The sequence below is a fragment of the Mercenaria mercenaria genome, chromosome 5, assembly GCF_021730395.1.
Source record: "Mercenaria mercenaria strain notata chromosome 5, MADL_Memer_1, whole genome shotgun sequence".
In the NCBI taxonomy this organism is placed as follows: Eukaryota; Metazoa; Mollusca; class Bivalvia; order Venerida; family Veneridae; genus Mercenaria; species Mercenaria mercenaria.
In genome coordinates, this window is record NC_069365.1 from 12,757,423 (window position 1) to 12,784,166 (window position 26,744).

The 26,744-nt window shown below is 35.5% G+C and overlaps 1 protein-coding gene across 1 annotated transcript in view; it reads left to right on the forward strand.

Annotated features, from left to right (window-relative positions):
* Positions 1–26,224, forward strand: part of LOC123556472 (TBC1 domain family member 1-like) — a 65,990-nt gene extending 39,766 nt beyond the window's left edge. Inside the window, exons 11-17 of the mRNA XM_053542695.1 lie at positions 1,006–1,167; positions 2,419–2,574; positions 5,415–5,566; positions 6,207–6,299; positions 10,019–10,178; positions 12,923–13,092; positions 15,136–26,224. Of these exons, the coding sequence (XP_053398670.1) occupies positions 1,006–1,167; positions 2,419–2,574; positions 5,415–5,566; positions 6,207–6,299; positions 10,019–10,178; positions 12,923–13,092; positions 15,136–15,708 (1,466 nt within the window). The 3' untranslated portion in view covers positions 15,709–26,224. The remainder of the gene's footprint in view (positions 1–1,005; positions 1,168–2,418; positions 2,575–5,414; positions 5,567–6,206; positions 6,300–10,018; positions 10,179–12,922; positions 13,093–15,135) is intronic.
* Positions 26,225–26,744: the final 520 nt, after the last annotated feature.

The window sequence follows — 26,744 nt, forward strand, 5'->3', positions numbered from 1 at the left end:
AAAGGTTTGAGCCTTCCATTTTGTGTCCGCTCTGTATCTCCTAAACCATTTGAAGGATTTTCATGAAACTTTGGTCAGTTAGTCACCTCAGCAAGATGATATGCAGAATGAACTCATGAGTCAGCCATGTTGGCCCAAGGTCAAGGTCACAACTCAAAGGTCAAAGGTTTGAGCCATTTTATGTCTGCTCTGTATCTCCTAAACCCCTTGAAGGATTTTAATATGACTTGGCTGTAATATTCCCCTGATCAAGACAATGTGCAGAATACAAAATTCACTCCTGCCAGCTTAAGGTCAAGGTCACAACTCAGATGTTTAATGGTTCCACCCAATACCATCAACCCTTTCACTACCAATAACAGTGGTGGGGGATAAAGCTGTTTTTCAGACTGCCTTTGTTTGACCAAGATAGTGCCCCTTTTAAATGCCCAGCATCAAAATAGTCAAATGTGCCATCTCCTTTGACAGCTCTTGTTTAAAGTATCATAAAAAGTTAACCCTACACAGTATGTGTACACATTGATGAAAAAGTATGTGTCTGTCTAACTTTGAAAAGCTGTAAACAATCCATAAAATCTTTGTGACCAAACTTAAACATTCATTGAAACTTACATTTAATTTATGAATACAAAGCTATATTTTCAGTATATGTCTTAGCATATTTGTGCATGTTTTTTTCACCCACAAGATTCAACATTGTTAAAACTTAATGGTTTTCTGAGTTATCCAATGCTAGGCCTATTGTTTCTTTAGTCAGGTTTCATACATGCATTTATAGGCAAAATGAATAATTTAACAAAGTTTACAGTAGATTTCAACTGTTTCATTTATGGGATGTGTATACGATTTTCAGTGCCAGTAAACAGGTGTAGGGAAAATCTGAGTTTTAACAAATAACTCAAAAGTTGTATGTAATCTACCTATTTTATTTTTTTTTAAATAGTATGAAGTACACATATTTATTGAAGTAAGAAGAGAATTTTGGAGCGCTCATATTTTTTTCAGCACGTCAGGATGAGGCTGATCTGAAACGCCAGAAGCTGGATTACCTAGAGATAACTCCGTGTCTGAAGGAGGTGACGCGCTTGTGGGAGGAGATGTTAAGTAGTGCGGGACGCTCAAATATCAAAGTGGAGTATGAGAAACTTCTCAGCTGTGTCAGACAAGGTATGTTTGGTTTTAACAGGAACTTTTTTCTTTTTTGCCAAAATTACTTGTCAAATGAATGATTCTTAAACATTTGTAAATTTTCCTTTCAAAACTGATGTTTCCTTTCAAGTTTATGATGGCATTGAATTACTTTAGTTACATGAAAAATAACATACCTAAAACTTGCTTTTTCAAAGCTTACAAGACACCTTGTAGGATATATCAATATGATCAACAAGATAATCTGGTATTATAGAAATATAGCATAATGTTTGATCCACCTATTTGTAGCAAGTTGTGACTTTATTTTGCAAGATCTGTCCTCAAGAAAAATTAAATCACAACATCCATTTTGTTGGAAAATCCAGTGTACATGTATGACTTTTGTCTGAAGTGTATGTGGAGCTTATGTTGCACTTCATGTAAGAACCACTCATGAAACTGGTATTTTGATAAATTTTATTTGGCTATACCGAATTCAGTTAGAATATTTTTATGTATAAAACTCTTTCATATAGACATGATTGAAAATGATGAGGGGTTGATGTCACAAGAGGCGTCAGAAATGGCAGAAGTTTACATTGGGAAATACTGCACTAAAATTGCTTTTGTTAATCCCCTGCCATGTGCAGAGGGGGGTTATAGGAATGGTCTCCATCCATACATCTGCCAATTGTGTCCGCTCCATATAACTTAAACCTCTTGAAGTATTTTCATGAAACTTTGGTCAAATGATCACCGCATCAAGACGATGTGCAGAACTCATGAGTCAGTCAAGTCGGCTCAAGGTCAAGGTCATAACTGAAGGTCAAAGGTTTGAGCCTTCCATTTTGTGTCCACTCTGTATCTGCTAAACCCCTTGAAGGATTTTGATGAAACTTGGGTCAAATGATCACCTCATCAAGACTATGTGCAGAACTCATGAGTCAGTCATGTTGGCTCAAGGTCAAGGTCACAACTCAAGGTCAAAAGTTTCATCATTTCTATATATCATATTTTTGAAATCCTGATCTTTGTGTTAAAGTAAAAATGAAATATTAAATAGCTATTTTGACTAAAATTTTGCTGTTTATTACAGTAGAAGTGTGTGTTCCTCTGTTGTAAAAGAATCCACAATTATGAAAACTATATTGCAATGACTGTTTAAAATGTGGACACAATCCACTTAAAACAAGTCTTTTGCTTGTTAAATGTGTTTCTGTGTTATTCCCTGCCCTGATTACAGTATAGGCATGTATTTATGTATGGAAGAAACTTTTCTGTTTAAAGGTGTTCCACAAGCCAAGCGAGGTGAAGTATGGCATTTCCTGGTAGAACAACATCGCCTTAGATACCCTAATATAGAGGAGAACACACCTCAAGTTGACTACAATGAACTTCTTAAACAACTCACAAATCATCAACATGCAATATTGATAGACTTAGGTAAATAACTGTTTGACTTACAAAATTGATTTACATGTGTAGACACAGTGAAAACAGTCTTTAAGAAGCATTTAATTTATTCTAATTTATTTGTGCTCATTTGTGATGAAAGGGTGAAGTTTATTATACGTTTTCCAAACCATTTTTGGGTTGTGGCTATACAGCAATCACTTTTTCCTGTCCTGTCCCATCCTGTCGCTTCACGAATTTCTTGAATATTTGTTGAACCCATATAGATATCAACTTGAAACTCAAAAACAGATTTCAAGGATGATGAGACAAGTTCACATATCAGGTCCCATAACTGACTTTTCTTGACAGAACAATTTACCCTTTTCACTTGGGAAATTCTTAGAATTCACATTATTATTATTTTCTGCAACCTTTTTATGCACATATACTTTTGTATCTTAATGTAAGTTTACACATGTCCCATGACATTGCTCTTTATTTTGAAAAACGAAAAGGTGTGTTCTTGATTTAGTGGGTCTCGAGTCCTCAACATCTGTATAGAGCAGCCAGCACTTTGACAATTAGACCACTTCTCCCCTCAGCCTTTATGGTGTACATTTTATTAGCCCACCATCATCAGATGGTGGGCTATTCAAATAACTCTTCGTCCTTCCATCCGTTTGTCTGTCCGTCCGTTAACAATTTCTCGTTATCACATCTCCTCAGAAACTACTTGGGAGATTTTGACCAAAGTTTGTCAGAATGATGTATTGGTACCTTAGTTGTGTCCCCCTGAAAATCAGACTGGTTCAACAATTTTTGAGTGAGTTATGGCCCTTTGTTTATTTTAAAAAATTTACATAGATTTATATAGGGAAAAACTTTGAAAATCTTCTTGTCCAAAACCACAGGGCCTAGGGCTTTGATATTTGGTATGTAGCATCATCTAGTGGTCCTCTACCAAGATTTTTCAAATTATTTCCCTGGGGTCAAATATGGCCCCGCCCCGGGGGTCACATGGTTTATATAGACTTATATAGGGAAAAACTTTGAAAATCTCCTTGTCCAAACCACAAAGCCTAGGGCTTTGATATTTGCAATGTAGCATCATCTAGTGGTTCTGTACCAAGTTTGTTCAAATTATCCACCTAGGGTCAAATATGGCACCGCCCCAGGGGTCACATTGTTCATATAGACTTATATAGGGAAAAACTTTTAAAATCTTCTTGTCCATAACCTACATCATTCAAATTTGGACCACATGTATAGTTTTGAGTGGCAAGATGAACCTTAACATGAGTTGACCTTGATCTTGACCTAGTGACCTACTTTCACATTTCTGTAGCTACAGCCTTCAAGTTTGGACCACATGCATAGTTTTGTGTACCGAAACAAACTTTGACCTTGACATTGACCTAGTGACCTACTTTCACATTTTTGAAGGTAAAGGCTTCAAATTTGGACCACATGCATAGTTTTGTGTTCTGAAATGAAATTTGACCTTGATTTTGACCTAGTGGCCTACTTTCACATTTCTCAAGCTACGACCTTTAAATTTGGACCGCATGCATAGTTTTGTGTACCGAAATGTACTTTGATCTTGAGATTGACCTAGTGACCTACTTTCACATTTCTGAAGCTACAGGCTTCAAATTTGGACCACATGCATAGTTTTGTGTTCTGAATTGAAATTTGACTTTAATTTTTACCTAGTACGTACTTTTCTTAAGCTACAGCCTTCAAATTTGAAGCACATGCATAGTTTTGTGTACCAAAATGAACTTTGATCTTGAAATTGATCTAGTGACCTACTTTCACATTTCTCAAGCTACAGCTTTCAAATTTAGACCACATGCATGGACCACATGCACAGTGTTGTGTACCCAAATGAAATTTGACCTTGATTTTGACCTTGAGCTAGTCATGAAATTTGGAACATTCAAAAATGGCTGAATGGTGGGTGCCAAGATCACTCTGTGATCTCTTGTTGTATAATGTAAGCAGTATTTGTGAATGCCTTAAAACTAGTTTTAGTTTTTATGCCCCTGGGCATATAATGATTGATCTGTCCATTTGTCCAGCCATCTATCCGTCCGTACAAACCAGATTTCCTATAGCCCACATTAATGACCGGATTTAGTTCATACACACACTTGACAATCCTTGTGGCAAGACCTACAAACTGACCTTTATGCAAATGACCTTGACACACATATGACCTTCACTTTCAAACTTAAAACCTTCATAAACCATATTTTTTGTCATACAGCCCACATAAATGGCACAATTTAGTTCATGCTCACACTCAACAAACTTTGTGGCAAGAACTACAAACTGACCTATATATAGGTGACCTTGACCATCATATGATCTTCACCTTATACTTAAAACTTCAAAAAACACCTTTGGTCATACACCCTGGGGCATGATTTTTTGTTTTAAAAATGCAGCTCCTCGTTCTTAATAAAATACACAGAAATTAATACCATATTACTCTAAAAGAAGAATTAAAGTACAACAGGATAATCTGTTTTTAAAGAACATGGAAATGTATACACACAGTGTATGCATATACACAAAAGAATGAAATTATAAAAAAAACACAGATGTAACAAACAAACACAAATGTACATAAAGAAGGAACATAGTCTGGTAATGCCTTGGAGCAGTCAGTGGCAAAACTATGGTGTTTATACCATTTTCTGAAACTAAACCTCTCTTAGTTACAAATTTGAAAACAGTGCAGATAAAGTAACTGTATGGTGGACTCCTTATATTACATAACAGTTACCACTGACAGCATATTTTTCATTTACAAATTGTGATAGTGAAATCAGTTTATCAGTTGAAGAGGAAAAGTCAGGTGTATGTAACATTAACCATTTCAGGAAGAACATTTCCTGGGCATCCATACTTCTCCATGCAGCTGGGCAGTGGGCAGTTAGCATTGTTTAATCTACTCAAGGCATACAGTCTGATGGATTCAGATGTAGGCTATTGTCAGGGCCTCAGCTTCGTTGCAGGAATTCTGTTGATGCATGTAAGTTTTCAGATGTTAAAAAAAAAAAAAAATTTATGAATTTCAAAAGCATTTATTTACAACGTTGTAAGAAATGTTCTGACACAGATAAGCTTTCACCTTTTTTTCAAGGTATTTCTAGTAACAGTAAAGGGGCTCTGTTGCAACTTTCAGATTATTTTTGTTGGAGAATGCAAATTCATTTTTGACTCTGTGGCTTTTGGCATTGTATTTGAATAGATGTAAATTGAATTTATAGTATTAATATGCCTTTCTTTTAGGACTTTGTTTTACTTTGTATAGTACTTGACTCCATCCATTAAACATTGTGATAGGGGCCTCCGTGCCCGAGTGGTTAAGGTCGCTGACTTCAAATCACTTGCCCCTCATCGATGTGGGTTCGAGCCTCACTCGGGGCATTGAATTCTTCATGTGAGGAAGCCATCCAGCTGGCTTACGGAAGGTCGGTGGTTCTACCCAGGTGCCCGCTCGTGATGAAATAATGCACGGAGGGGCACCTGGGGTCTTCCTCCACCATTAAAGCTGGAAAGTCGCCATATGACCTATCATGTGTCGGTGCGACGTTAAATCCAACCAAAAAAAAAAATAAATAAATAAACGTGATAATCCTGAAATATATAACATTGAATACTGTTTACAGATGGAGGAAACAGTAGCATTTGAAACATGGAAACATGTGATGTACAATCTGGGTTTACGTAAACAGTACAGACCAAACATGATAGCTTTACAGGTAAGACATTGTACCTGGGTTACCATAAACAGTACAGACAAAACATGGTAGCATTACAGGTAAGTAATGGTACCTGCAACAGTACAGACCAAACATGATAATGTTACAGGTAAGACATGTTATCTACAACAGTATACCTGCAACAGTAAAATCAAACATGTTAGTGTTACAGGTAAGACATGATGTCTGCAAAAGTACAGACCAAATAGGATAGTGTTACAGGTAAGACATGATGTCTGCAAAAGTACAGACCAAATAGGATAGTGTTACAGGTAATACTTGGTTAAATAACAAGAAATTATTTTACAAATATGTATTCTGTGAAAGTTTTTCTAAATTGATAAATGAAGTTTTGAGATAATTTGTGTATACATGTGATCGCAAAGAATGACACCTCTAGCTTTAGGTAGGTTTTTATCAGGTTCTTTTAAACTTAGATATCCATTAGTTTATCTCCCTTGCACTGTCACAGTTGAGAAAAATAGAAAATTACTTGCACATAATAATTTGTTTTCACAGACAAATAGGATGTATTAATATTTGCTTATTATTATGTCTCTCCCCCCCACCCCACTGGGGGAGACATTTTGTTTTTGCCCTGTCCGTCCGTCCGTATGTCACACTTCATTTCCGAGCAATAACTGGAGAACCATTTGACCTAGAACCTTCAAACTTCATAGGGTTGTAGGGCTGCTGGAGTAGACGACCCCTATTGTTTTTGGGGTCACTCCATCAAAGGTCAGGGTCACAGGGGCCTGAACATTGAAAACCATTTCCGATCAATAACTAGTGAACCACTTGACCGAGAATGTTGAAACTTCATAGGATGATTGGTCATGAAGAGTAGATGACCCCTATTGATTTTGGGATCACTCTGTCAAAGGTCAAGGTCACAGGGGCCTGAACATTGAAAACCATTTCCGATCAATTACTAGAGAACCACTTGACCCAGAATGTTGAAACTTCATAGGATGATTGTACATGCAAAGTAGATGACCCCTATTGTTTTTGGGGTCATTCCATTAAAGGTCAAGGTCACAGGGGCCCAACCATTGAAAACCATTTCCGATCAATAACTTGAGTACCACTTGACCCAGAATGTTGAAACTTCATAGGATGATTGTACATGCAAAGTAGATGACCCCTATCTATTTTGGGATCACTTCATTAAATGTCAAGGTCACAGGGGCCTGAACATGGAAAACCATTTCCGGTCAGTAACTTGAGAACCACTTGACCCAGAATGTTGAAACTTAATAGGATGATTGGTCATGCAGAGTAGATGACCCCTAACGATTTTGGGTCACTCTGTTAAAGGTCAAGGTCACAGGGGCCTGAACATGGAAAACCGGTTCCAATCAATAACTTGAGAACCTCTCGACCCAGAATGTTGAAACTTCATAGGATGATTGTTCATGCAGAGTAAATGACCCCTATTGTTTTTGGGGTCGATCTGTTAAAGGTCAAGGTCACAGGGGCCTGAACATTGATAACCATTTCCGATCAATAACTTGAGAACCTTTTGATCCAGAATGTTGAAACTTCATAGGATGATTGAACATGCAGTGTAGATGACCCCTATTGATTCTTGTATCAGTCTATTAAAGGTCAAGGTCACAGGGGCCTGGTCATGTAAAATCATTTCTGGAAAATAACTTGAGAACCACTTGACCTAGAATGTTGAAACTTAATAGGATGATTGGACATGCAGAGTAGATGAGCCCTATTTATTTTGAGGTCACTTGATCAAAGGTCAAGGTCACAGGAGCCTGAACAGTGACTTGAGAACCACTATGCCAAGAATGTTGAAATTTAGCGGGATGACTGGACATGCCAAGTAGATGATCCCTATTGCAGCCAACCGTCAGTGTTTCTTTGACTTTCGCTCCTGACCCCTATTGACTTCTTGCCTATAGGACTTTGCATTTGGGGAGACATGCGCATTTTTACAAAAGCAATTTCTAGTTCATCTTTGCTTTGCTGCATCAGATGTTTTCCAACAAACTTATTGAAAAAATAAACAGTTTCTTAATACAAATGTAATTTTTAGTGTCACTCACTACTTTTGTATAGTGAAGATATTACATTTTTGCTGTTATCAAAATGTCACAGTTATAAATACAGTCTAACCTGTCTTAAGCAGCCAGCAAGGGGAAGCAGACAATTTGGCTGCTGAAGCTAGGTGACCGCTGATCGGAGGTGCAGCTGGTATATGTATTTTTCAGACTTCCGAACAGTTTAGCCTTTAGGCCCATTTCTTTTTCAGTTTCTATTTTCATTTTACCAAGATACCTTGATGTGCATTTGCCTTCGCAATATGAATTGTCTTCTAAGCAATCTAAAACTACAGCGTGATTTTTTAACAACAAAAATTGTTACAGACAATTTTCCAACTTCAAAACAAGTTTGTTTACAATTTTCGCCATTTTGGTAAGGGAAGCTACTCTCCGCGCTTACTGTCTACGCTAAAATCTAAGATCACCGTTATGTTCCATAAAAGATTGAGTGGTTTATATTTTTTTCAAACACAATAAATTTCATATAGATTTAATAGTGTTTTGATGAAAGAAATATAAAGAATCACAAATATTATGCTACTAATTAGATATCGAGTATTATCTTTAACTGAGATCAAACTGTGAACAACAAAATTGGCACGAGGTTACACACTAATTGCCGATAATTACTGGTCATTTGATCAGAAAAATGGGGATCACACCTTTGGTTATCAGTTTTAATTGATAAGCTCATGTCATTTTGGCGTCCCTGTGGTGAAGTCACGCAATCACGTGTTTCTCAAAAATCGGGTATCGTCAGCGATCATCGTCTAAAAATAATTTGTTTTGGAAGAAACATGGCCGCTGAAAGGGATCAGATACGGCAGTCGGGAGGCAATTTTGGTGGCCGCTTGCCGCGGACGGGAGGTGGCCACTGAATAAAGTGATGAAATAGAGGAAAATCTATCGGGGGCATCATAAAATGACCGCTAAACGGAGGTGACCGCTGATCGGAGGTGACCGTTAGTCCAGGTTAGACTGTATACACTTATTGAATGGATTGCCATAAAGCTATTCAATAAGTGTTTTATAACATGTCATCAGAAATAGATTTTCATAAAAATTTTCAAGTTTTGAATATCCCAGCAAAATGTAGTGTTGAATATATACAAGTCATAAGGCACAAACTATGGACGGGAGCCATGTAATAACAGGGTTATTATACATTACAGGTAGGATTAGTAAAGATCAAATCATGTTGCTCTGTAATTCTGTGCCAGAATACAGATGAAACATGATAACATTACAGTAAGACATTGCACTTGCATTTGTCTCCTAAGCAGTGATAGAACATTCTGGTTTGTAAAGTGTTCTCCCTGCCAATGTAGCAGAACTATATGATTAATAGATCACCTTCATGCATGTTAGGTGTGTAAATGAAGAGTTAGTACATAATGCTACTTTCTAAATTAATTACTTTTGATCACAATGATGTTTTAGTAAGTTAAACCATTCTTGTTTTATAAATTTTATTTTATTTACATAACTTGATTCCTTTGTCCTTATTCCATCCTATATTTAGTTCATTTTACAACTTAAAAAGACCACTAGTGTGTATGTGTAAGGTACTTGTACATCATTCATCTGTCAGTCTGTACAAGAAGTTGTGTAAGTAATCTCTCTGTTACATGATACCGTTGCAGTGCTAATTGTGTATTATAGATTCAGTTGTACCAGTTGACCCGACTTCTACATGACAACTACAAGGATCTGTATGACCACTTTGAAGAACATGAAATAGCACCAACACTGTACGCTGCCCCCTGGTTTCTGACCCTGTTTGCCTCACAGTTCCCACTAGGATTTGTAGCTAGAGTTTTTGGTATGTTGTACTTTCTTTAATGTTAAATCTTACATTTCTTATTGGAAGATATGCTCCCTCCCACTCCCTCATTCTAAAGTCAGGTGTGCATACATTTTTGATAGCCTAAAATTGAGATCTACATCATTTTAGAAGAAATTTTTGACTCCCTTCATTGCAGAGTATTATAAATTATTGTCAGTGGTATTTATAATTGCTCAAATGAAGGGATGAAGGACAATCAAATTAAAAGCTACTGTTTTTTTCTGTCGTTTTTTAGCTCACCTGAGCACAAAGTGCTCATGGTGAGGTATTGTGATCACGCTGTGTCTGGCGTGCGTCCGTCAAGTCGTGTGTCCGTCGTCAACATTTGTGTTTAAACTATATCTGCTCCAAAACCAATGAATGGATTTTGATGAAACTTGGCCATGCACATAGGGGCTGCCAGAGCTAAAAATAGAAAAAAACTTCAAACGACATCTCCTCCTAAACTGATGGTCCGATTTTGAAATAATTTCACACAAATGGTCCTTATGTCAACCTCTACCAAGGTTGTTCGGATTATTCCAATTCGGTAAAAAACATGGCTGCTGGAGGGCGTGGTGACTTTTCCCTATATGTATATAGTGGAAACTTCAAAAATCTTGTGTGAAACTGCTTGCCCAATTTTAGAATAGTTTTAAACAAATGGTCCTTGTGTAACCCTCTACCAAGATTTTTCAAATTATTTTGATTTGTCAAAAAACATGACCACCAGAGGGCGTGGTCACTTTTCTTGATATGTATATAGTGGAAATTTTTAAAATCTTCTCATGTGAAACCGCTAGCCCGATTTTAGAATTATTTTACACAGATGGTCCTTGTGTAACCCTCTACCAAGATTTTTCAAATTATTTTGATTCATCAAAAAACATGGCAGCCAGAGGGCGTGGTCTCTTTTCCCTTTATGTATATAGTGGAAAATTTAAAAATCTTCTTGTGTGAAACTGCTAGCCCGATTTTAGAATAATTTTACACAAATGGTCCTTGTGAGACCCTGTACCAAGATTGTTCAAATTATTTTGATTTGTCAAAAAACATGGCCGCCAGAGGGCATGGTTCATTTTTTCCTACATGTATATAGTGGAATCTTCCTGTGTGAAACTGCTAGCCAGATTTTAAAATAATTTTACACAAATGGTTCTTGTGTGACCCTCTACCAAGATTGTTCAAATTATTTGGATTTGTCAAAAAACATGGCCGCCAGAGGGCATGGTCACTTTTCCTTATATGCACATAGTGGAAACTTTAAAAATCTTCTTGTGTGAAACTGCTTGCCCGATTTTAGAATAATTTTACACAAATGGTCTTTGTTTGACCCTCTACCAAGATTATTCAAATTATCTTGATTCGTCAAAAAACATGGCCACCAGAGGGCGTGGTCACTTTTCCCTATATGTATATAGTGGAGACTTTTAAAATCTTCTTGTGTGAAACTGCAAGCCCAATTTTAGAATAATTTTACACAGATGGTTCTTGTGTGACCCTCTACCAAGATTGTTCAAATTATTCCGATTTTTAAAAAAAATATGGCTGTCAGGGGGCATGGTCACTTTTTTTCTCTGAATCAATAATTGCTAGAGCCTTGATATTTGGTGTGTGATATCAGATTTGTAATGTCTACCATAATTGTTCAAATTATTGCCCTAGGTTCAAAAGTGTGTGTGACATGTATATAATATAGGCTAACATAGAAGATTGAAGCCTTGTACACAGGTGAGCGCTTTAGGGTCAATGACCCTCTTGTTTTAATCACCCGCCACAAGTGATGGGGTGCGGGGGTTATAGGAATGATTTCCATCCATCCTTCTGTCCTTCAGTCTGTCCGTAACATTTTGTGTCTGCTCTATATCTCCTTAACCCCTTAAAGGATTTTCATGAAACTTGGGTCAAATGATCACCTCATCAAGACGATGTGCAGAACTCATGAGTCAGCCATGTCAGCTCAAGGTCAAGACTCAAGGTCAAAGGTTTGAGCCTGCTGTGTATCTCCTAAACCCCTTGAAGGATTTTCATGAAACTTCGGTCAATTGATCACTTCATCAAGACAATGTGCAGAACTCATGAATCAGCCATGTCGACTCAAGGTCAAGGTCACTACTCAAGGTCAAATGTTTAAGCCTATCATTTTGTGTCCGCTCTTTATCTCCTTAACCCGTTGAAGGATTTTAATATGACTTGGCTGTAACATTCCCCTTATCAAGACGATGTGCAGAACTCAAAATTTACCCATGCCAGCTTAAGGTCAAGGTCACAACTCAAATGTTTAATGCTTCCACCCAATACCATCAACCCTTTCACTATCCATAACAGTGGTGGGAGATATAGCTGTCTTTCAAACTGCCTTGTATTAAACTTTAATCCTGACATTGTGTGAAATGTTTATGCTCAGATATACTTGAAATTGTGCCACTGTTCGAAATGTATTTAACCAAAATTTGCAAGGGAGCAACCCCTTGGCCCTTAGAAATTCTCACTTCACTCACCACCCCAAAAACTAGAAAGAAAAACAAAAATCCTGGATCTGCCTCTGGTCACCTTGCATTTGGGAACTGCTAAGAAATAATTGGAACTGGTTACCAGAATGCTGGAACATATATATGCTGTAAAAAACTGAACAATACTAATACTGTATTCAGGTACTTAACGCTTTGAAGAACATAAGCATCCAGTTTCCTGTCTGATACATGATGAGAATTAATACAACAAACATTTCTTGGTTTTAGATCTGATATTTATCCAAGGACCAGAAGTTATTTTCAAGGTAGCCCTAGTGTTGCTAGGTAATCACAAAGAGTTGATAATTCAGTGTAATTCGTTTGAGACGATAGTAGAGTTCATCAAAACTACACTGCCAGAGATGGGCATGATTCAGATGGAAAGAGTGATAAATCAGGTATATATTACATTGTCCCTGTGTAATAAACATTTTATAACTTTGTTTTACTATTGTTCACTCAGGGCGTTGAATACTTCATGTGAGGAAGCCATTTAGCTGGCTTATGGAAGGTCGGTATTCTACCCAGGTGCCCACTCATGATGAAATAATGCACGGAGGGGCACCTGGGGTCTTCCTCCACCATCAAAGCTGGAAAGTCGCCATATGACCTATAATTGTGTCGGTGCGACGTTAAACCCAACAAAATAAATAAATTTACTATTGTTACTTTTTACATTATAGTTCTTTATAATAGATAATATTAGTTATGTTAACTTGGTGAACTATTTTAGGACATACTGTGAAATCATTTATTTTCGTTGGCACGAAATTTCGTGGTTTTTGCCAAAACGACTGTTTCGTGGGGATGTAAATTTGTGGATTTTCATTTTTGTAAAATAAAAAATCATAATTTCCACAGGAATAGATCTACAGATACCTGGGTTCCTTACATGTGAAACCTACATGTGTCAAACAGCGCTACCATGGTTACCGAATTTGCAATCTACGCCGCGGGAGATTAGCGAGTGATCATGTGCCAATTAACAACCGCGTTATCTATAATTATATGACTCCTAATTTGCAAAACTTTTTAAAACTGTGATATATTCAATAAGAAGTCAGCAACGATTAAAAAGTGTCAAAACTGTAGCAGGTTGCACAATTAGCATTCATAATCGAACAAATATAAAGTTGATCATTAATCTTTTGATCGGGTTTTAAACAAGAACTAGTTATTATACTGCAAATTAAAACAAACTAAAATAGATTAAAATAATGTTGTTTTTATTCCGTAGTACTAGTATAACCATAGTAATTCTTCATAAACTATTAAAAACTTGTCCGATTTTTTTTTCAAAATGAATGGCGTGTCTGCATCTAAAATTGCATCCTGTTGAACTTGTGCATGTGTTATTTCCTGCCGAGAAACATGTAATGTGAATTAAGTATTAATGCATCGGACGCAAATCTAGCAGTTAATTTATAATATTTAATAGTTCCAAAGTCGTAGTGTTTTACTTCATGTCAGTAAAAATAAAGGATAGTGTATAAACATTGCATAGCGGGGCCAAAAAAATCAAATAACATCCGTATTATAGTGCGGTTGGCATGTAACGCTATGTCAACCTTCTATTTTTAGTATCTACTTTTACTTTGACAAGCATTTCATAAACAAACCATGGGTACATTTCTTTATTAAATAGTCGGTTTTGTTTCCACGCATACCTATGTTTATCTTTGATGGAGCCTCCATAAACTACACGAAAGCTGCAGGTTAGTACTGCCGCATGCATACAACTACGGATCAGATCGAACGGCTATGGTGACTTGTTTGGCGAGTTTCCGTACTATTAAAGTTATCGTGGGCAAAATTTGTTCGTTGGGACTTAAATTCGTGGTTGAGCTCAACCACGAAATCCACGAAAATTAATCCCCGACAAATAATAATGATTTCACAGTATCTTGATTACTGACAGGTAGAATCTTATACGTAATGTTGGTGAATCAGGAGAAATAAACACTTTTGTGTAAGAAGTGTTAGTGTTAGGTCAGTGATTCTACCCAGGTTCATGCCCATGCCTGAAATAGTGCCCAAATGGACTTCCAGGATTATTTTCCACCAGCAAAAGCTAGAAAAGTTGCCATCTGACCTAAATTAAGTTTACAAACAAAATAAGATAATAGATAAAAAGATGATTTGAATGAAGTCTTTTATGACTGTCTGTCTTGTCCTGACTTGGTTTATTTGAATGCTATTCTGAGTAGGTACAACTTGGCAGAATATTAATTGATATGTTATCAAAGGACTCGGTTTTGTTTTTGGAAAGTCAGCCAAGAGATAAATGTCACTTGCTAATTGATACATGTAATACTTAGATGTTTCATAGGTTGCTATAGTCGTATCTCATTTAGTTACCTGTTCTGATGAAAATGCTGTAAAACCAATCTTAGACTACTGGTATTACAAAAAGTACTCATTTTCCTGTATTTATATTGCAGGTGTTTGACATGAATATATCTAAACAGTTACAGTCGTACGAGGTGGAGTATCATGTACTGAAGGAGGAGATGATGTATTCTCCACAGAGAGGAGATTCCGACCTCCTCGATAAACTGGAACAGGCCAATCAGAGCCTGAAACAACAAAACATGGAGTTAATAGAGAAACTTCAGCATGCTCACAGTCATGAGAGAAGTTTAGAGATTATGATTCATAACTTTCAAATGCAAGAGGCCAAGTTAAAATCTCATATACGTACACTGGAACTTGAGAGATCGGCATTACTTAATGCAGTTGCTAAATTAAAACAATATGTACCTGAGTCAGAGCAACTGCATTTAGATATCACCTTGCCTGTGTTGACTCCTAGCATGCCCTGCTCACCAGTGCATCATGGGAAATTATTTGAGAATCAAGGGAAGGAAGGGAAAGGAGTGGAGCATCATGGGAAAATTGCAGAGCACGATGGGACATCAAAAAAGAATGATAATGTAGAAAAAGTGCAGACGACAAACAGTATGTCATTTGATAAAACAAAGTCTGCCAGATTTCATCCTGAAAGAGATAGTTAGTACATAGTGTATCACCTGTGTATATAGTGTATGGTGTTTGTGTTCATCCACTAGCCAAAGACTGTTCTAGCATATTAATCATTGCGTCCATTTGTCTGTTAATGATTATTACTCAAGTCTGTTAAATACTTGGTTATGAAGGTTTTATTTACTACAGGATTTTTTCTTGTTGGTTGTTGGATTTACTCTGTCAAGGAAATGTGTATCACAGGAGAGCAAAGCTTCAGTCTTTCAAGAACTTGCTGGGAATCATATAGTGTAGTCAGTATCTGTCACTGAAAGTCCTTAAAGCAATTTTATCTTGCCACCAACCCTTATTTACATATTTGCTGAATTAAAACATTACTAACAAAACTATAAAGTTCATATTACCTGATATGGAATTAATAGCTCAATATTGTATATATACGGTCAGCATGTAATGTCTCTTGACAAAAAGAAATACCAGCAGCTTGTAGAATGTGGGATAGTCTGAATTACACTGAAGTATTTAAGCATGTATTTCAGTAAACAAAATTTTTATTATATAGGTTTCTGTTTCTTGTTTTTCAGTCTCTGCAGAAACACTAAAACAATCATATAATCTATGAAGAAAATTACAGATCAGTTAAAAAACATAAGCCTAGCAAAAAATTAAAGCATTTTTAATAGACACTCTTTTTAATATATTTCAGGTATAAAGGGACAGTTAGGGCTTAATGATTGATAGAAGCTGTAAAATATAGAGCAGAATACTCTGTGATAATACTGTGATAGAAAACAATAATGTAAGAGATTTTATGTAAGAACAAATTTATGATATGCCAAGTACATGTTGTTAAAGCAACTACCTCTAAGGCCTAGAGTGGAGCTGAAAGTTTTCTCAACTATTACCTAATTCTATCAATTTCTTGTTGATACGAAAATTATGAATGGCAGACTTGCAAAAAGGCAAATATGCTGTAAATAAAGTATTACAGCTCTTTAAGGTTATAAATCATGAATATTGCATTTGAAAGACGAAAGCAAAAATTAAACATAACATGCCGACATTGTGTCTGAAATCATTAGTCCTCCACCTCTGATACATGTGGGGAAGTTGGCAGTTACTTGCGGAGAACAGGTTTGTACTGGTACAGAATCCAGGAACACTGGTTAGGTTAACTGCCTGCTGTTAAATGACTGAAATACTGTTGAAAAACGGCGTTAAACCCAAATCAAACAAACAAACATAACATGTTTTGAAAAGAAAACAGATTCTACAGAAATAAAAAGTATGAAAGTAAAGTATGAATATAGCTAAGAGCTGAAAATTTCAGCCAGCTAAATGTTAGTTTACCATGTAAAGAGGTATAGAAGGTATGTATGAAAGACACGTGGTGACATTTCAACTTCATTATTTCACGCTTTCTGCTTCTTGATTTCACGATTTCCACTTCATGAATTCACGATTTCTACTTCATGATTTCACGATTTCCACTAAATGAATTCACGATGTCTACTTCCTGATTTCTCGATTTCCACTTCACGAATTCACGATTTCTACTTCCTGATTTCTCGATTTCCACTTCACGAATTCACGATTTCTACTTCCTGATTTCTCGATTTCCACTTCACGATTTCACGAATTCACAATTTCATATTAAAACTTCACGATTTCTGCTTCCTGATTTCACGATTTCCACTTCATGAATTCCCGATTTCACACTGAAACTTCACGATTTCATGATTTCCACTTCACGAATTCACGATTTCATGATTTCATAACAATACAATTTTAACTTCTCGCGACTTTATTAGTCACATGACTAATGTATGACGTAGAAAATCGCGGGTAGTATTCGTTACATGTAAGATGGCGTGTTATATATTTGCACAACCAGGCTTAGGTACTGAAAGTGGAAACTGGCCGAAAATGCCTCAACTGATGAGGAAATAGACTTACAAACAATACTTTTAGAAAGCATTATTGCATTAAATGTGAAATTGATCCAGTCCCTTTTTTTCTGTTTTAGAATCTTTGTTAGATATTAAATGAAAAGTGAGGCATCTTATTCGCATGTAAGCTATTTCCACCTGCTGTGTAAATGGTATGCAAACTGAGATGATCAAGAGCATGGCCTTACCACGAGGCCCATTTAAAAAATAAAAAGCGGCTTAGACATTTTACTACGTTACAGGCGTGGAAAGGATATACATACAAAATATAAATTTAATCCATGTAAACATTCTTTCTTTAAATAAACAGAAACTACTGTCTATGGATGGAAAGACGGATTCCAAAATAACGGAAAGACGGACGGACAACTGCAAGGCTTAATGCCTCGTCGCAGTAAATGGCGGGGGCATAATAAACAAACTCATTCGGAATTGTCTAAAAAAGTTTAGCTACTTGGGCATCTTATTGTATTCATACATCTATTAGTGCTGAAAGTATCCAATACTGTGTTTGGTAATCGTGAATTTGTGAATGGGAAATCATGAAATTGTGAAGTTTAATCGTGAAATCGTGAAGTTTAATTGTGAAATCGTGGCGTTTAATGGTGAAATCGTGAATTCGTGAAGTGGAAATAGTGAAATCAAGAAATCGTGAAGTGTTATGGTGAAATTGTGAATTCATGAAGTTCTTGCGTGAATTCGGGAAGTGGAAATAATGAAATCCGGAAGTAGAAATCATGAATTCATGAAGTGGAAATCGTGAAATCATGAAGCAGAAAGCGTGAAATAATGAAGTTGAAATGTCACCACGGGTCTTTAGTAGGTATGTCTGTTAATTCATTCTTGACATACTGTCTTGGATGTTAGTTTTAGGATTAAATTTTGTACTTCGATAAATTAACTGTTTAAATATAGTCTCAAAACAGTAAAGAGTGAGTATATGTTTATGACTTGGTCAGATATTTTTACTTCAATATTAGTTACACAACCATTCTTGAGTGACTCTTAAATTGGATGACATTTAAGTATAATACCTTAAGTTTAAAATTTAGTATTATAGTATTTCACTTTTCAAGAGGAAATATTTGGCTTTCACTTTGGACAAGCCTACAACCTTAGTCTGTGTATCATACTGACAGTAACCATGATAGATTATTATCATATGCTGCAATATATACTGGTATACTATCTCATAGCAGCTTAATGCTTCAATCTGTTTTACAGAAGTAATACTTCTGAATTATTACTTTGTTTAATATTTTATATTCTTGCATGCCAGACAGGATTTTCCAGTGTTTTTGCTGGTGTTAGAAGAATGTGTCTTACACCCTGGAGTGTAGGATGACTCTCATGCTGTAATTTGTAAATGAATGAATAACTTCATGCACTATTATAATAAATAGTGCCTAAAAGAAAAACATTTTTTTATTTTATATCTTCTATTAACTGAAGAATATGGCATCCAAGAAATAGAATCTATTAATTGTTGAATGTGTGGATGAAAATATCTGGCTCTCTATTGTGGTAACTCAGCAGAGCCTCGTTACTGCCTAAATAGTTACCCTCAAGCCAGATATTTCCATCTGCATTTTAAACCAGTGAAAGATTCTTATAATACTGTTTAAAGTGCTGTGTCTATTACAGTAGTATTTTTTAGATATAGTGCTATAGTTACAAAATATTAATTATCACTGTGCTTTAGTTTTCTTTCCTGCCATTTTATGATTTACTTGCAGACAATTGTCTCTTTATGACCTTTGTTGTTTTATGAATTATTGTTACTTGTTTAGTTTTAACTTTGATATATATTATGAGAAATTGAACAAATTGAGTCAATAAGAGTACAAATTTCCTAGATATAGGTATTGCTGACAATGGGTTGCTTCCATCATTTAGAAGGAGAACATTGGATTAACCCCAATGCTGGATGTTCTACAAGCAAAAAAAAAAAATCAATATGAATTCATTGTTAGTTGGTCTAGTATCAGTTAAATGTTATACACAGGAACAGGGATATTTCCACCTAAGGATTTTGGGGGCCATAGTGCTTGTGTTTTTGAGTCAGAAGAAAAGTTTCTGTTTGTTTTTTCTCATAAAATATTTTCAGTCTCCAAGGACTTTAGGTTGATATTGGGTTTCTTTGGTAATAGATGACATAATTGGCAGAATTTAACTAATTTTGAGTTGCATACCTATGATTTCATGTAAATATTCTTTTAAAGCACATAAAATGCAATGTTTTTATTTGTGTGTTCAAATTGATTGATTTAAATGTAACATTAAAAAACTTTTGCATTTTGAGGAAATATCAGTTTTATGTTTGACATTGGCATTATTCAATAGAGAAAAAAATTAGAAATTGCCATTTTTTTTTACCATTGCAGGAAATTTTAGCTAGTTACGTGAATTTTTGTCATAAGATTGTGTAGTGCTCTGATAATAGATCAGTTGATTAGGCATACTTTATCAAAGACAACTTATGCTATCAGTCAGTGCTTCAGTATATTTTATATTGCTTTAACTTTTGTAATTCTTAGAAGAACACACATCAGAGCATCCAGGTCTTGCCTGTACATGTGAAATAGGAAAATCATCATTTGACTTTTCTTGTTATTGGGACAATAAATACTTTATTTCATTTTACTTGTTCATGGGACAATATATATTTGACTTTACTTGTTCATGGGACAATATACATGACTTTACTTGTTCTGGGACAATATACTTGACTTTCCTTGTTCATGGGACAATATACATGACTTTACTTGTTCATGGGACAATATACATGACTTTACTTGTTCATGGGACAATATACTTGACTTTACTTGTTCATAGTACCAAAAATACTTTATTTCACTTCATCTGTTAATGGAGCAATAAACACTTAAATCTTTATTTCACTTTACTTGTTAATGGGACAATAAACATTACTTTACTTGTTAATGGGGCCCAAAAATAGTTTGTTTCACTTTACCTGGTAAAAATGAAAACTCCTTTTGATTTTACTTGTTAATGGAAAAGTAGTTCATTTCACTTTACTTTTTAATGGGTAAATTAACATTCTAATTGTTTTACTTGTTCATGGGACAATAGATATTACACAAACAGAACAAGACTATAGAATCTTTCAGGATTTTTTTCTGAAATCTTCTTTGCTTGACAATGGTTTATTTTGTATCTTTTTCTCTTTGACTTGTGCTTTTGTCAAACATAATTGATTTCTTTTACATTTTCTGTCTGCTCAACATTTTTACATATTTCATATTGCCATGGTTGTGTCTTCCTTTTGTTTATTTTTTTGCTATATGTGGTGTATTAAGTAGATAAGTTGTTGCTATGGCTAGATGCTGTTAAGGATAAGTGTAAATTTATTGAATACGTATACATCTAAGGTGAGAGATAGTATTGAGGAGGAAGTGTTGACAGCTCAACTGGTGGGTCTTGCATTCATTTCTGCTGATAGCATTATGTAGCTGTAGTCTGAAATTATATTTAACCCTTACCCTGCTAAATTTCTATAATGAACTTGTCCATATTTCAATTTGGACAGTACCATTAACTGTTAAAAGGAGTGCTTACAGAAAAGATACTGATTGAATGGCGAACAGTGCAGATCTTGAAGAGACTGCATGGATCTACACTAGTGGCAAAGGCAGAATCAATTGTGTCAAGCATGATAAGGGCTAAGACTAGCCCTATATGTAAGTCGTTTAAACAAAATAATTAAGTATAAACTAAAGAATAGTTTGTAATTTATTTTGGCACTAATTACACATTGGCTAATTTTGCAGATTTTGAACAAAATTATTTAATAAAACTATGTACAAGTTGATCATGAACAAGTCTTTAATAAACAATTTAAATGCTTTGTTATTAAAAGTCTAAGGTTTTAAGCATATGGTTTACATGTGAAACACAATTACTGGGATCATTACTGATTATGCAAATACATCGAGCTGATTGTTTTAGTTTTAATGATTTCACCTTTTTGTGTGGGTAATCATTGAACATGCTTTTTCTAGCTTTTGATATCTACATATGTTCATACAAATGTGTTTATCTGAAATACAGTGCAACTTCAACCATCATGCAATAGCATGTATTTACAGACTTTCTCTTGCAGGTGTTCAGAATGTACTCACTAAGTGTAATACTCAAGTCTCAACGATAAATACCTCAGCTAGTCAGTACCACACTACATGCATATAACATAGTTTGATAAGATTTTAAGTGATTTTATGTGCAGATGGCCATAAAGGAAGGAATTTTTTGCTGTGAATAGTTTTACTGCAGTTATGGCCCTTTGATAGTCTTTTTTTATGTACAGAGGATTGCACAGTATGTGGAGGCATTTGTGTTTTATGGACACAATTCTAGTTCCTTTCACTTGTTGAATATGCACACATTTCAAATATACCTGCATATTTTACAAGAATTTACCCAAGTTAGTTATTCTTCACCTTGAGAACTTAAAAGTGTGCATATATTTTATATTACCTACCATATGTTCGTTTGTCCTGTTGATAAGATGGAAGGGATATATTTGTAAAGTCAGTTGTATATATAAATTCATAAAGTATTATTCATCAGTTGTTGGGATGTTTTAAACACATAAGAACCAGTATTGCATTATACATCATCTTTGAGCTTAACTATTCCTGAACCACTTTAGCTGAAACTGCTTGACATTTAAGTTTGTTATTTGTATTGCTGGCAGTAAATGCTCAATTTTACTTCATATAGAACTACAATAATGGCAATGTAAGCACATCAATATTGCTTAAGGGGCAAGCTTCCAGATAGTGTGAAATCATTAATATTCATAGTCTTAGGGGACTAATATTCGTGGTTGCTTCAATCCATGAATTTAATCCCAACAGACAGTACATTTATATGTTCCCACATTTATGGGTGTGTGTGTGTGTGTGGGGGGTGGGGGGAGGCATATAGCATTGTTGTTGTCCATACATCCCTCTGTCCAGAAATCTTGTATGTCCAATTCCTACACTATTAGCCTGATTTGCTTCAAACTTTCACTGTTGAACAAGTTTGATGTGCAGATGACCATAAAGTAAGGAACTTTTTCAGTGACTATTTTTATTGCAGTTACATCCCTTTGATGGTATTGCTATATAGAATATAGAGAAAATCTTGTGTGTCCAACTCCTCCCGCACTATTACCCTAATTTGCTTCAAACTTGCACAGATGAACAAGCTTGATAAGCAAATGACCATAAAGGAAGGAACTTTTGCTGTGACTATGTTTACCACAATTTTGGCCCTTTCATAGTTTTGCTATATGGAATATAGGGAAAAATCTTGTGTGTCTGTCTCCTCAAACACTTTCAAAATTTAACATAAATCTGGAAGCATGTCACTATATGTCATAAGGGCTAAATGTCTCACTATTAATAGGGCAGTACATAAATCAGGGCATGTGAACCTTAAACCTAGTAGGTCCACAGAGAGAAAAAAATATATTTTTATTACCAATTTTCTGTCATTCTTTTCAGTAAAGGGGCATGTTTTTATTTGAATGTTATTTTTAGCCCACCATCATCAGATGGTGGGCTATTAAAATCACTCTGCATCCGTGGTCTGTCCGTCCGTCCGTTAACAATTTCTCGTTATCGCATCTCCTCAGAAACTACTGGGGGGATTTTGACCAAACTTTGTCAGAATGATGTATTGGTACACTAGTTGTGTCCCCCTGAAAATCAGACTGGTTCAACAATTTATGAGTGAGTTATGGCCCTTTGTTTATTTCTATATTTTATATAGATTTATATAGGGAAAAACTTTGAAAACCTTCTTATCCAAAACCACAGAGCATAGGGCTTTGATATTTGGTTTGAAGCATCATCTAGTGGTCCTCTACCAAGATGATTCAAATTATTTCTCTGGGGTCAAATATGGCCCCGCCCTGGGGGTCACATAGTTTATAATGACTTATATAGGGAAAAACTTTGAATAACCCCTTGTCCAAAACTACAGGGCCTAGGGCTTTGATATTTTGTGTGTGACATCATCTAGTGGTCTTCAGCTAAGATTGTTCATATTATACCCCTAGGGTCAAATATGGCCCCGCCCGGGGGGTCATATGGTTTACATAGACTTACATAAGGAAAAACTTTGAAAATCTTCTTGTCCAAACCACAAAGCCTAAGGCTTTGATACTTGTAATGTAGCATCATCTAGTGGTTCTCTACCAAGTTTGTTCAAATTATCGCCCTAGGGTCAAAAATGGCCCCGCCCCGGGGGTCACATGGTTCTTATAGACTTATATAGGGAAAAGCTTTTAAAATGTTCTTGTCAATAACTACAACATTCAAATTTGGAGTACTTGTATATTTTTGAGTGACAAGATGACCCTTGACATGGGTTGACCTTGATTTTGACCTAGTGACCTACTTTCACATTTCTGTAGCTACAGCCTTCAAATTTGGACCACATGTATATTTTTGAGTGGCAAGATGAACCATGACATGAGTTGACCTTGATTTTGACCTAGTGACCTACTTTCACATTTCTGTAGCTACAGCCTTCAAATTCGGACCACATGTATATTTTTGAGTGGCAAGATGAACCTTGACATGAGTTGACCTTGACTTTGACCTAGTGACCTACTTTCACATTTCTGTAGCTACAGCAATCAAATTTGGACCACTTGCGTAGTTTTGTGTACCGAAATGAACTTTGACCTTTACATTGACCTAGTGACCTACTTTCACATTTTTAAGGTACAGGCTTCAAATTTGGACCACATGCATAGTTTTGTATTCCGAAATAAAATTTGACCTTGATTTTGACCTAGTGACCTACTTTTACATTTCTCAAGCTATAGCCTTCAAATTTGGACCACATGCATAGTTTTGTGTACCGAAATGAACTTTGACCTTTACATTGACCTAGTGACCTACTTTCACATTTTTGAAGGTACAGGCTTCAAATTTGGACCACATGCATAGTTTTGTATTCCGAAATAGAATTTGACCTTGATTTTGACCTAGTGACCTACTTTTACATTTCTGAAGCTACAGCCTTCAAATTTGGACCACTTGCATAGTTTTGTGTAACGAAATGAACTTTGACCTTAAGATTGACCTAGTGACCTACTTTCACATTTCTGTAGCTACAGGCTTCAAATTTAGACCACATGCATAGGATTGTGTACCGAAACAAACTTTGACCTTGACATTGACCTAGTGACCTATTTTCACATTTCTCAAGCTACAGCTTTCAAATTTGGACCAATGCACAGTGTTGTGTATGGAAATGAAATTTGACCTTGAGGTGGTCAATAAGTCTTGAAATTTGGAACACTCAAAAATGGCACATTGGTGGGCGCCAAGATCACTCTATGATCTCTTGTTATCTGTATCAAGCATTGAGAATTTGTGTAACAATATTGCCATACTGCTTCAAGAATTGTTTAGTAGACTTGAAACTGCAATATAAGATGAGCTTTGTCACAATCTATCTTACTCAATTACTTGTAGTCTTTATCTCCAGCAAATCTACTTAAAATGGTTATTGGGTGATTTACTTCGTATGTAACTTTTTGACAGAATGTTAAAATGAGTATCTTAACATAGATATGTTGTTGATTTAATTGTTTAGTGGCATCATTAATTACATTGTACACACATACTGTTATATTCACATCATGTATTGTAGATTTTACAAATTCTAAATGAGGAGATATGCAAGATTTTCCAAAATGGGAAATTAAGTGTCATCAAAGTAACAATGTCCTGTACTTTATCTGTTCCGAGGTGTATAATCTGAAGTTAATAAGAAAAGTAGACATTTAGATACTGTATAGTGAGACAGTAGTTTCAACTATTTAGATGGTTCTGTATTACCAGGATGTCAGTTAGGACCGCAATTAAACCAGCGATATTGTTCCTAAAGGTTCAAGACAGTTATGTCTACTAAGAGCTGTAGTTATGTCTACTAAGAGCTGCAGTTATGTCTATAAGAGCTATAGTTATGTCAAGGCATTGTATGCCTGTGAATTTGTGCAATGTTTTTAACACTGTATTCAACTGTTTTACTGGAAAACTTGTGTATTTTTCACAAACTTATATTGATCATGTTTATATACATGCTCTGAATCCAATTTCTGATATGACACAGTATAAAATATTTATTTTATCTACATCACAACAGGTAATTTCAGATTTTAATGCTGTGGATTAAAGTAAAGCTAAGCTGGTTACTGCAATTAGTGTTTGATATTCTATCACAGTGAATATACAAATGTTATGCTATCTGAGTATTCATTATGTAATATATGATGAAGTATTGATAAATAAAATGAAATTATAACATGATTAAAGAAGACTCCATGTACAATGCAGATGCAGTATTAGTCAGGTAGACAAATATGATTTCCTCTAAAACACTAGAACCTTCAGATATTTATAGAAATAAATAGGTCTGTATGATGTTACTGTACACATGCTCTACTAATGGAGTTAATTATCACCAGGTTTAAAACAAAGTGTGTCTGTTTTAAAATGTGTCTTCAGATATTTGGAGAAAAGTGTTGATTTACATGTACTGTCATTTCATTGAAATAAAACTAGAACTGAGAGGTTTTTGCTGTTGTTTTTTCACGTATTGAGAAGGTGAGCTTTCGTGATCGCCTTTTGTCCATCGTCCGTCCACAATTTCTTGTGAACACGATAGAGACCACATTTTGCAACTGATTTTAATCAAACTTGCACACAACTTGTATTGGCATAATATCTCGGTTCCTTTCGAAAACTGGCCAGATTCCATCATGGGTTCCAGAGTTCTGGCCCCTTATAGGGTCAAAATTTGCTATTTTTGGCTTTTGCAGCAATATAGAGACTATATATGGTTTGATTTGATACAAATTTGCAAGTTATTTTTAACAACAATAGATCTTAGATTCCATGGTGAATCTGTTTGATCCAATCATAGGTTCCAGAGTTATGGCCCCTGATTGACCCCAGAAAGAGACAAAATTGGTTAATTTTTACCTTGTGAATATGATAGAAGTGACATTTTACATTCGATTTTAACCACACTTACACACAACTTAACTCACAACAACATCTCGGTTCCTTAGAAAAAACTGCTAGATTCCA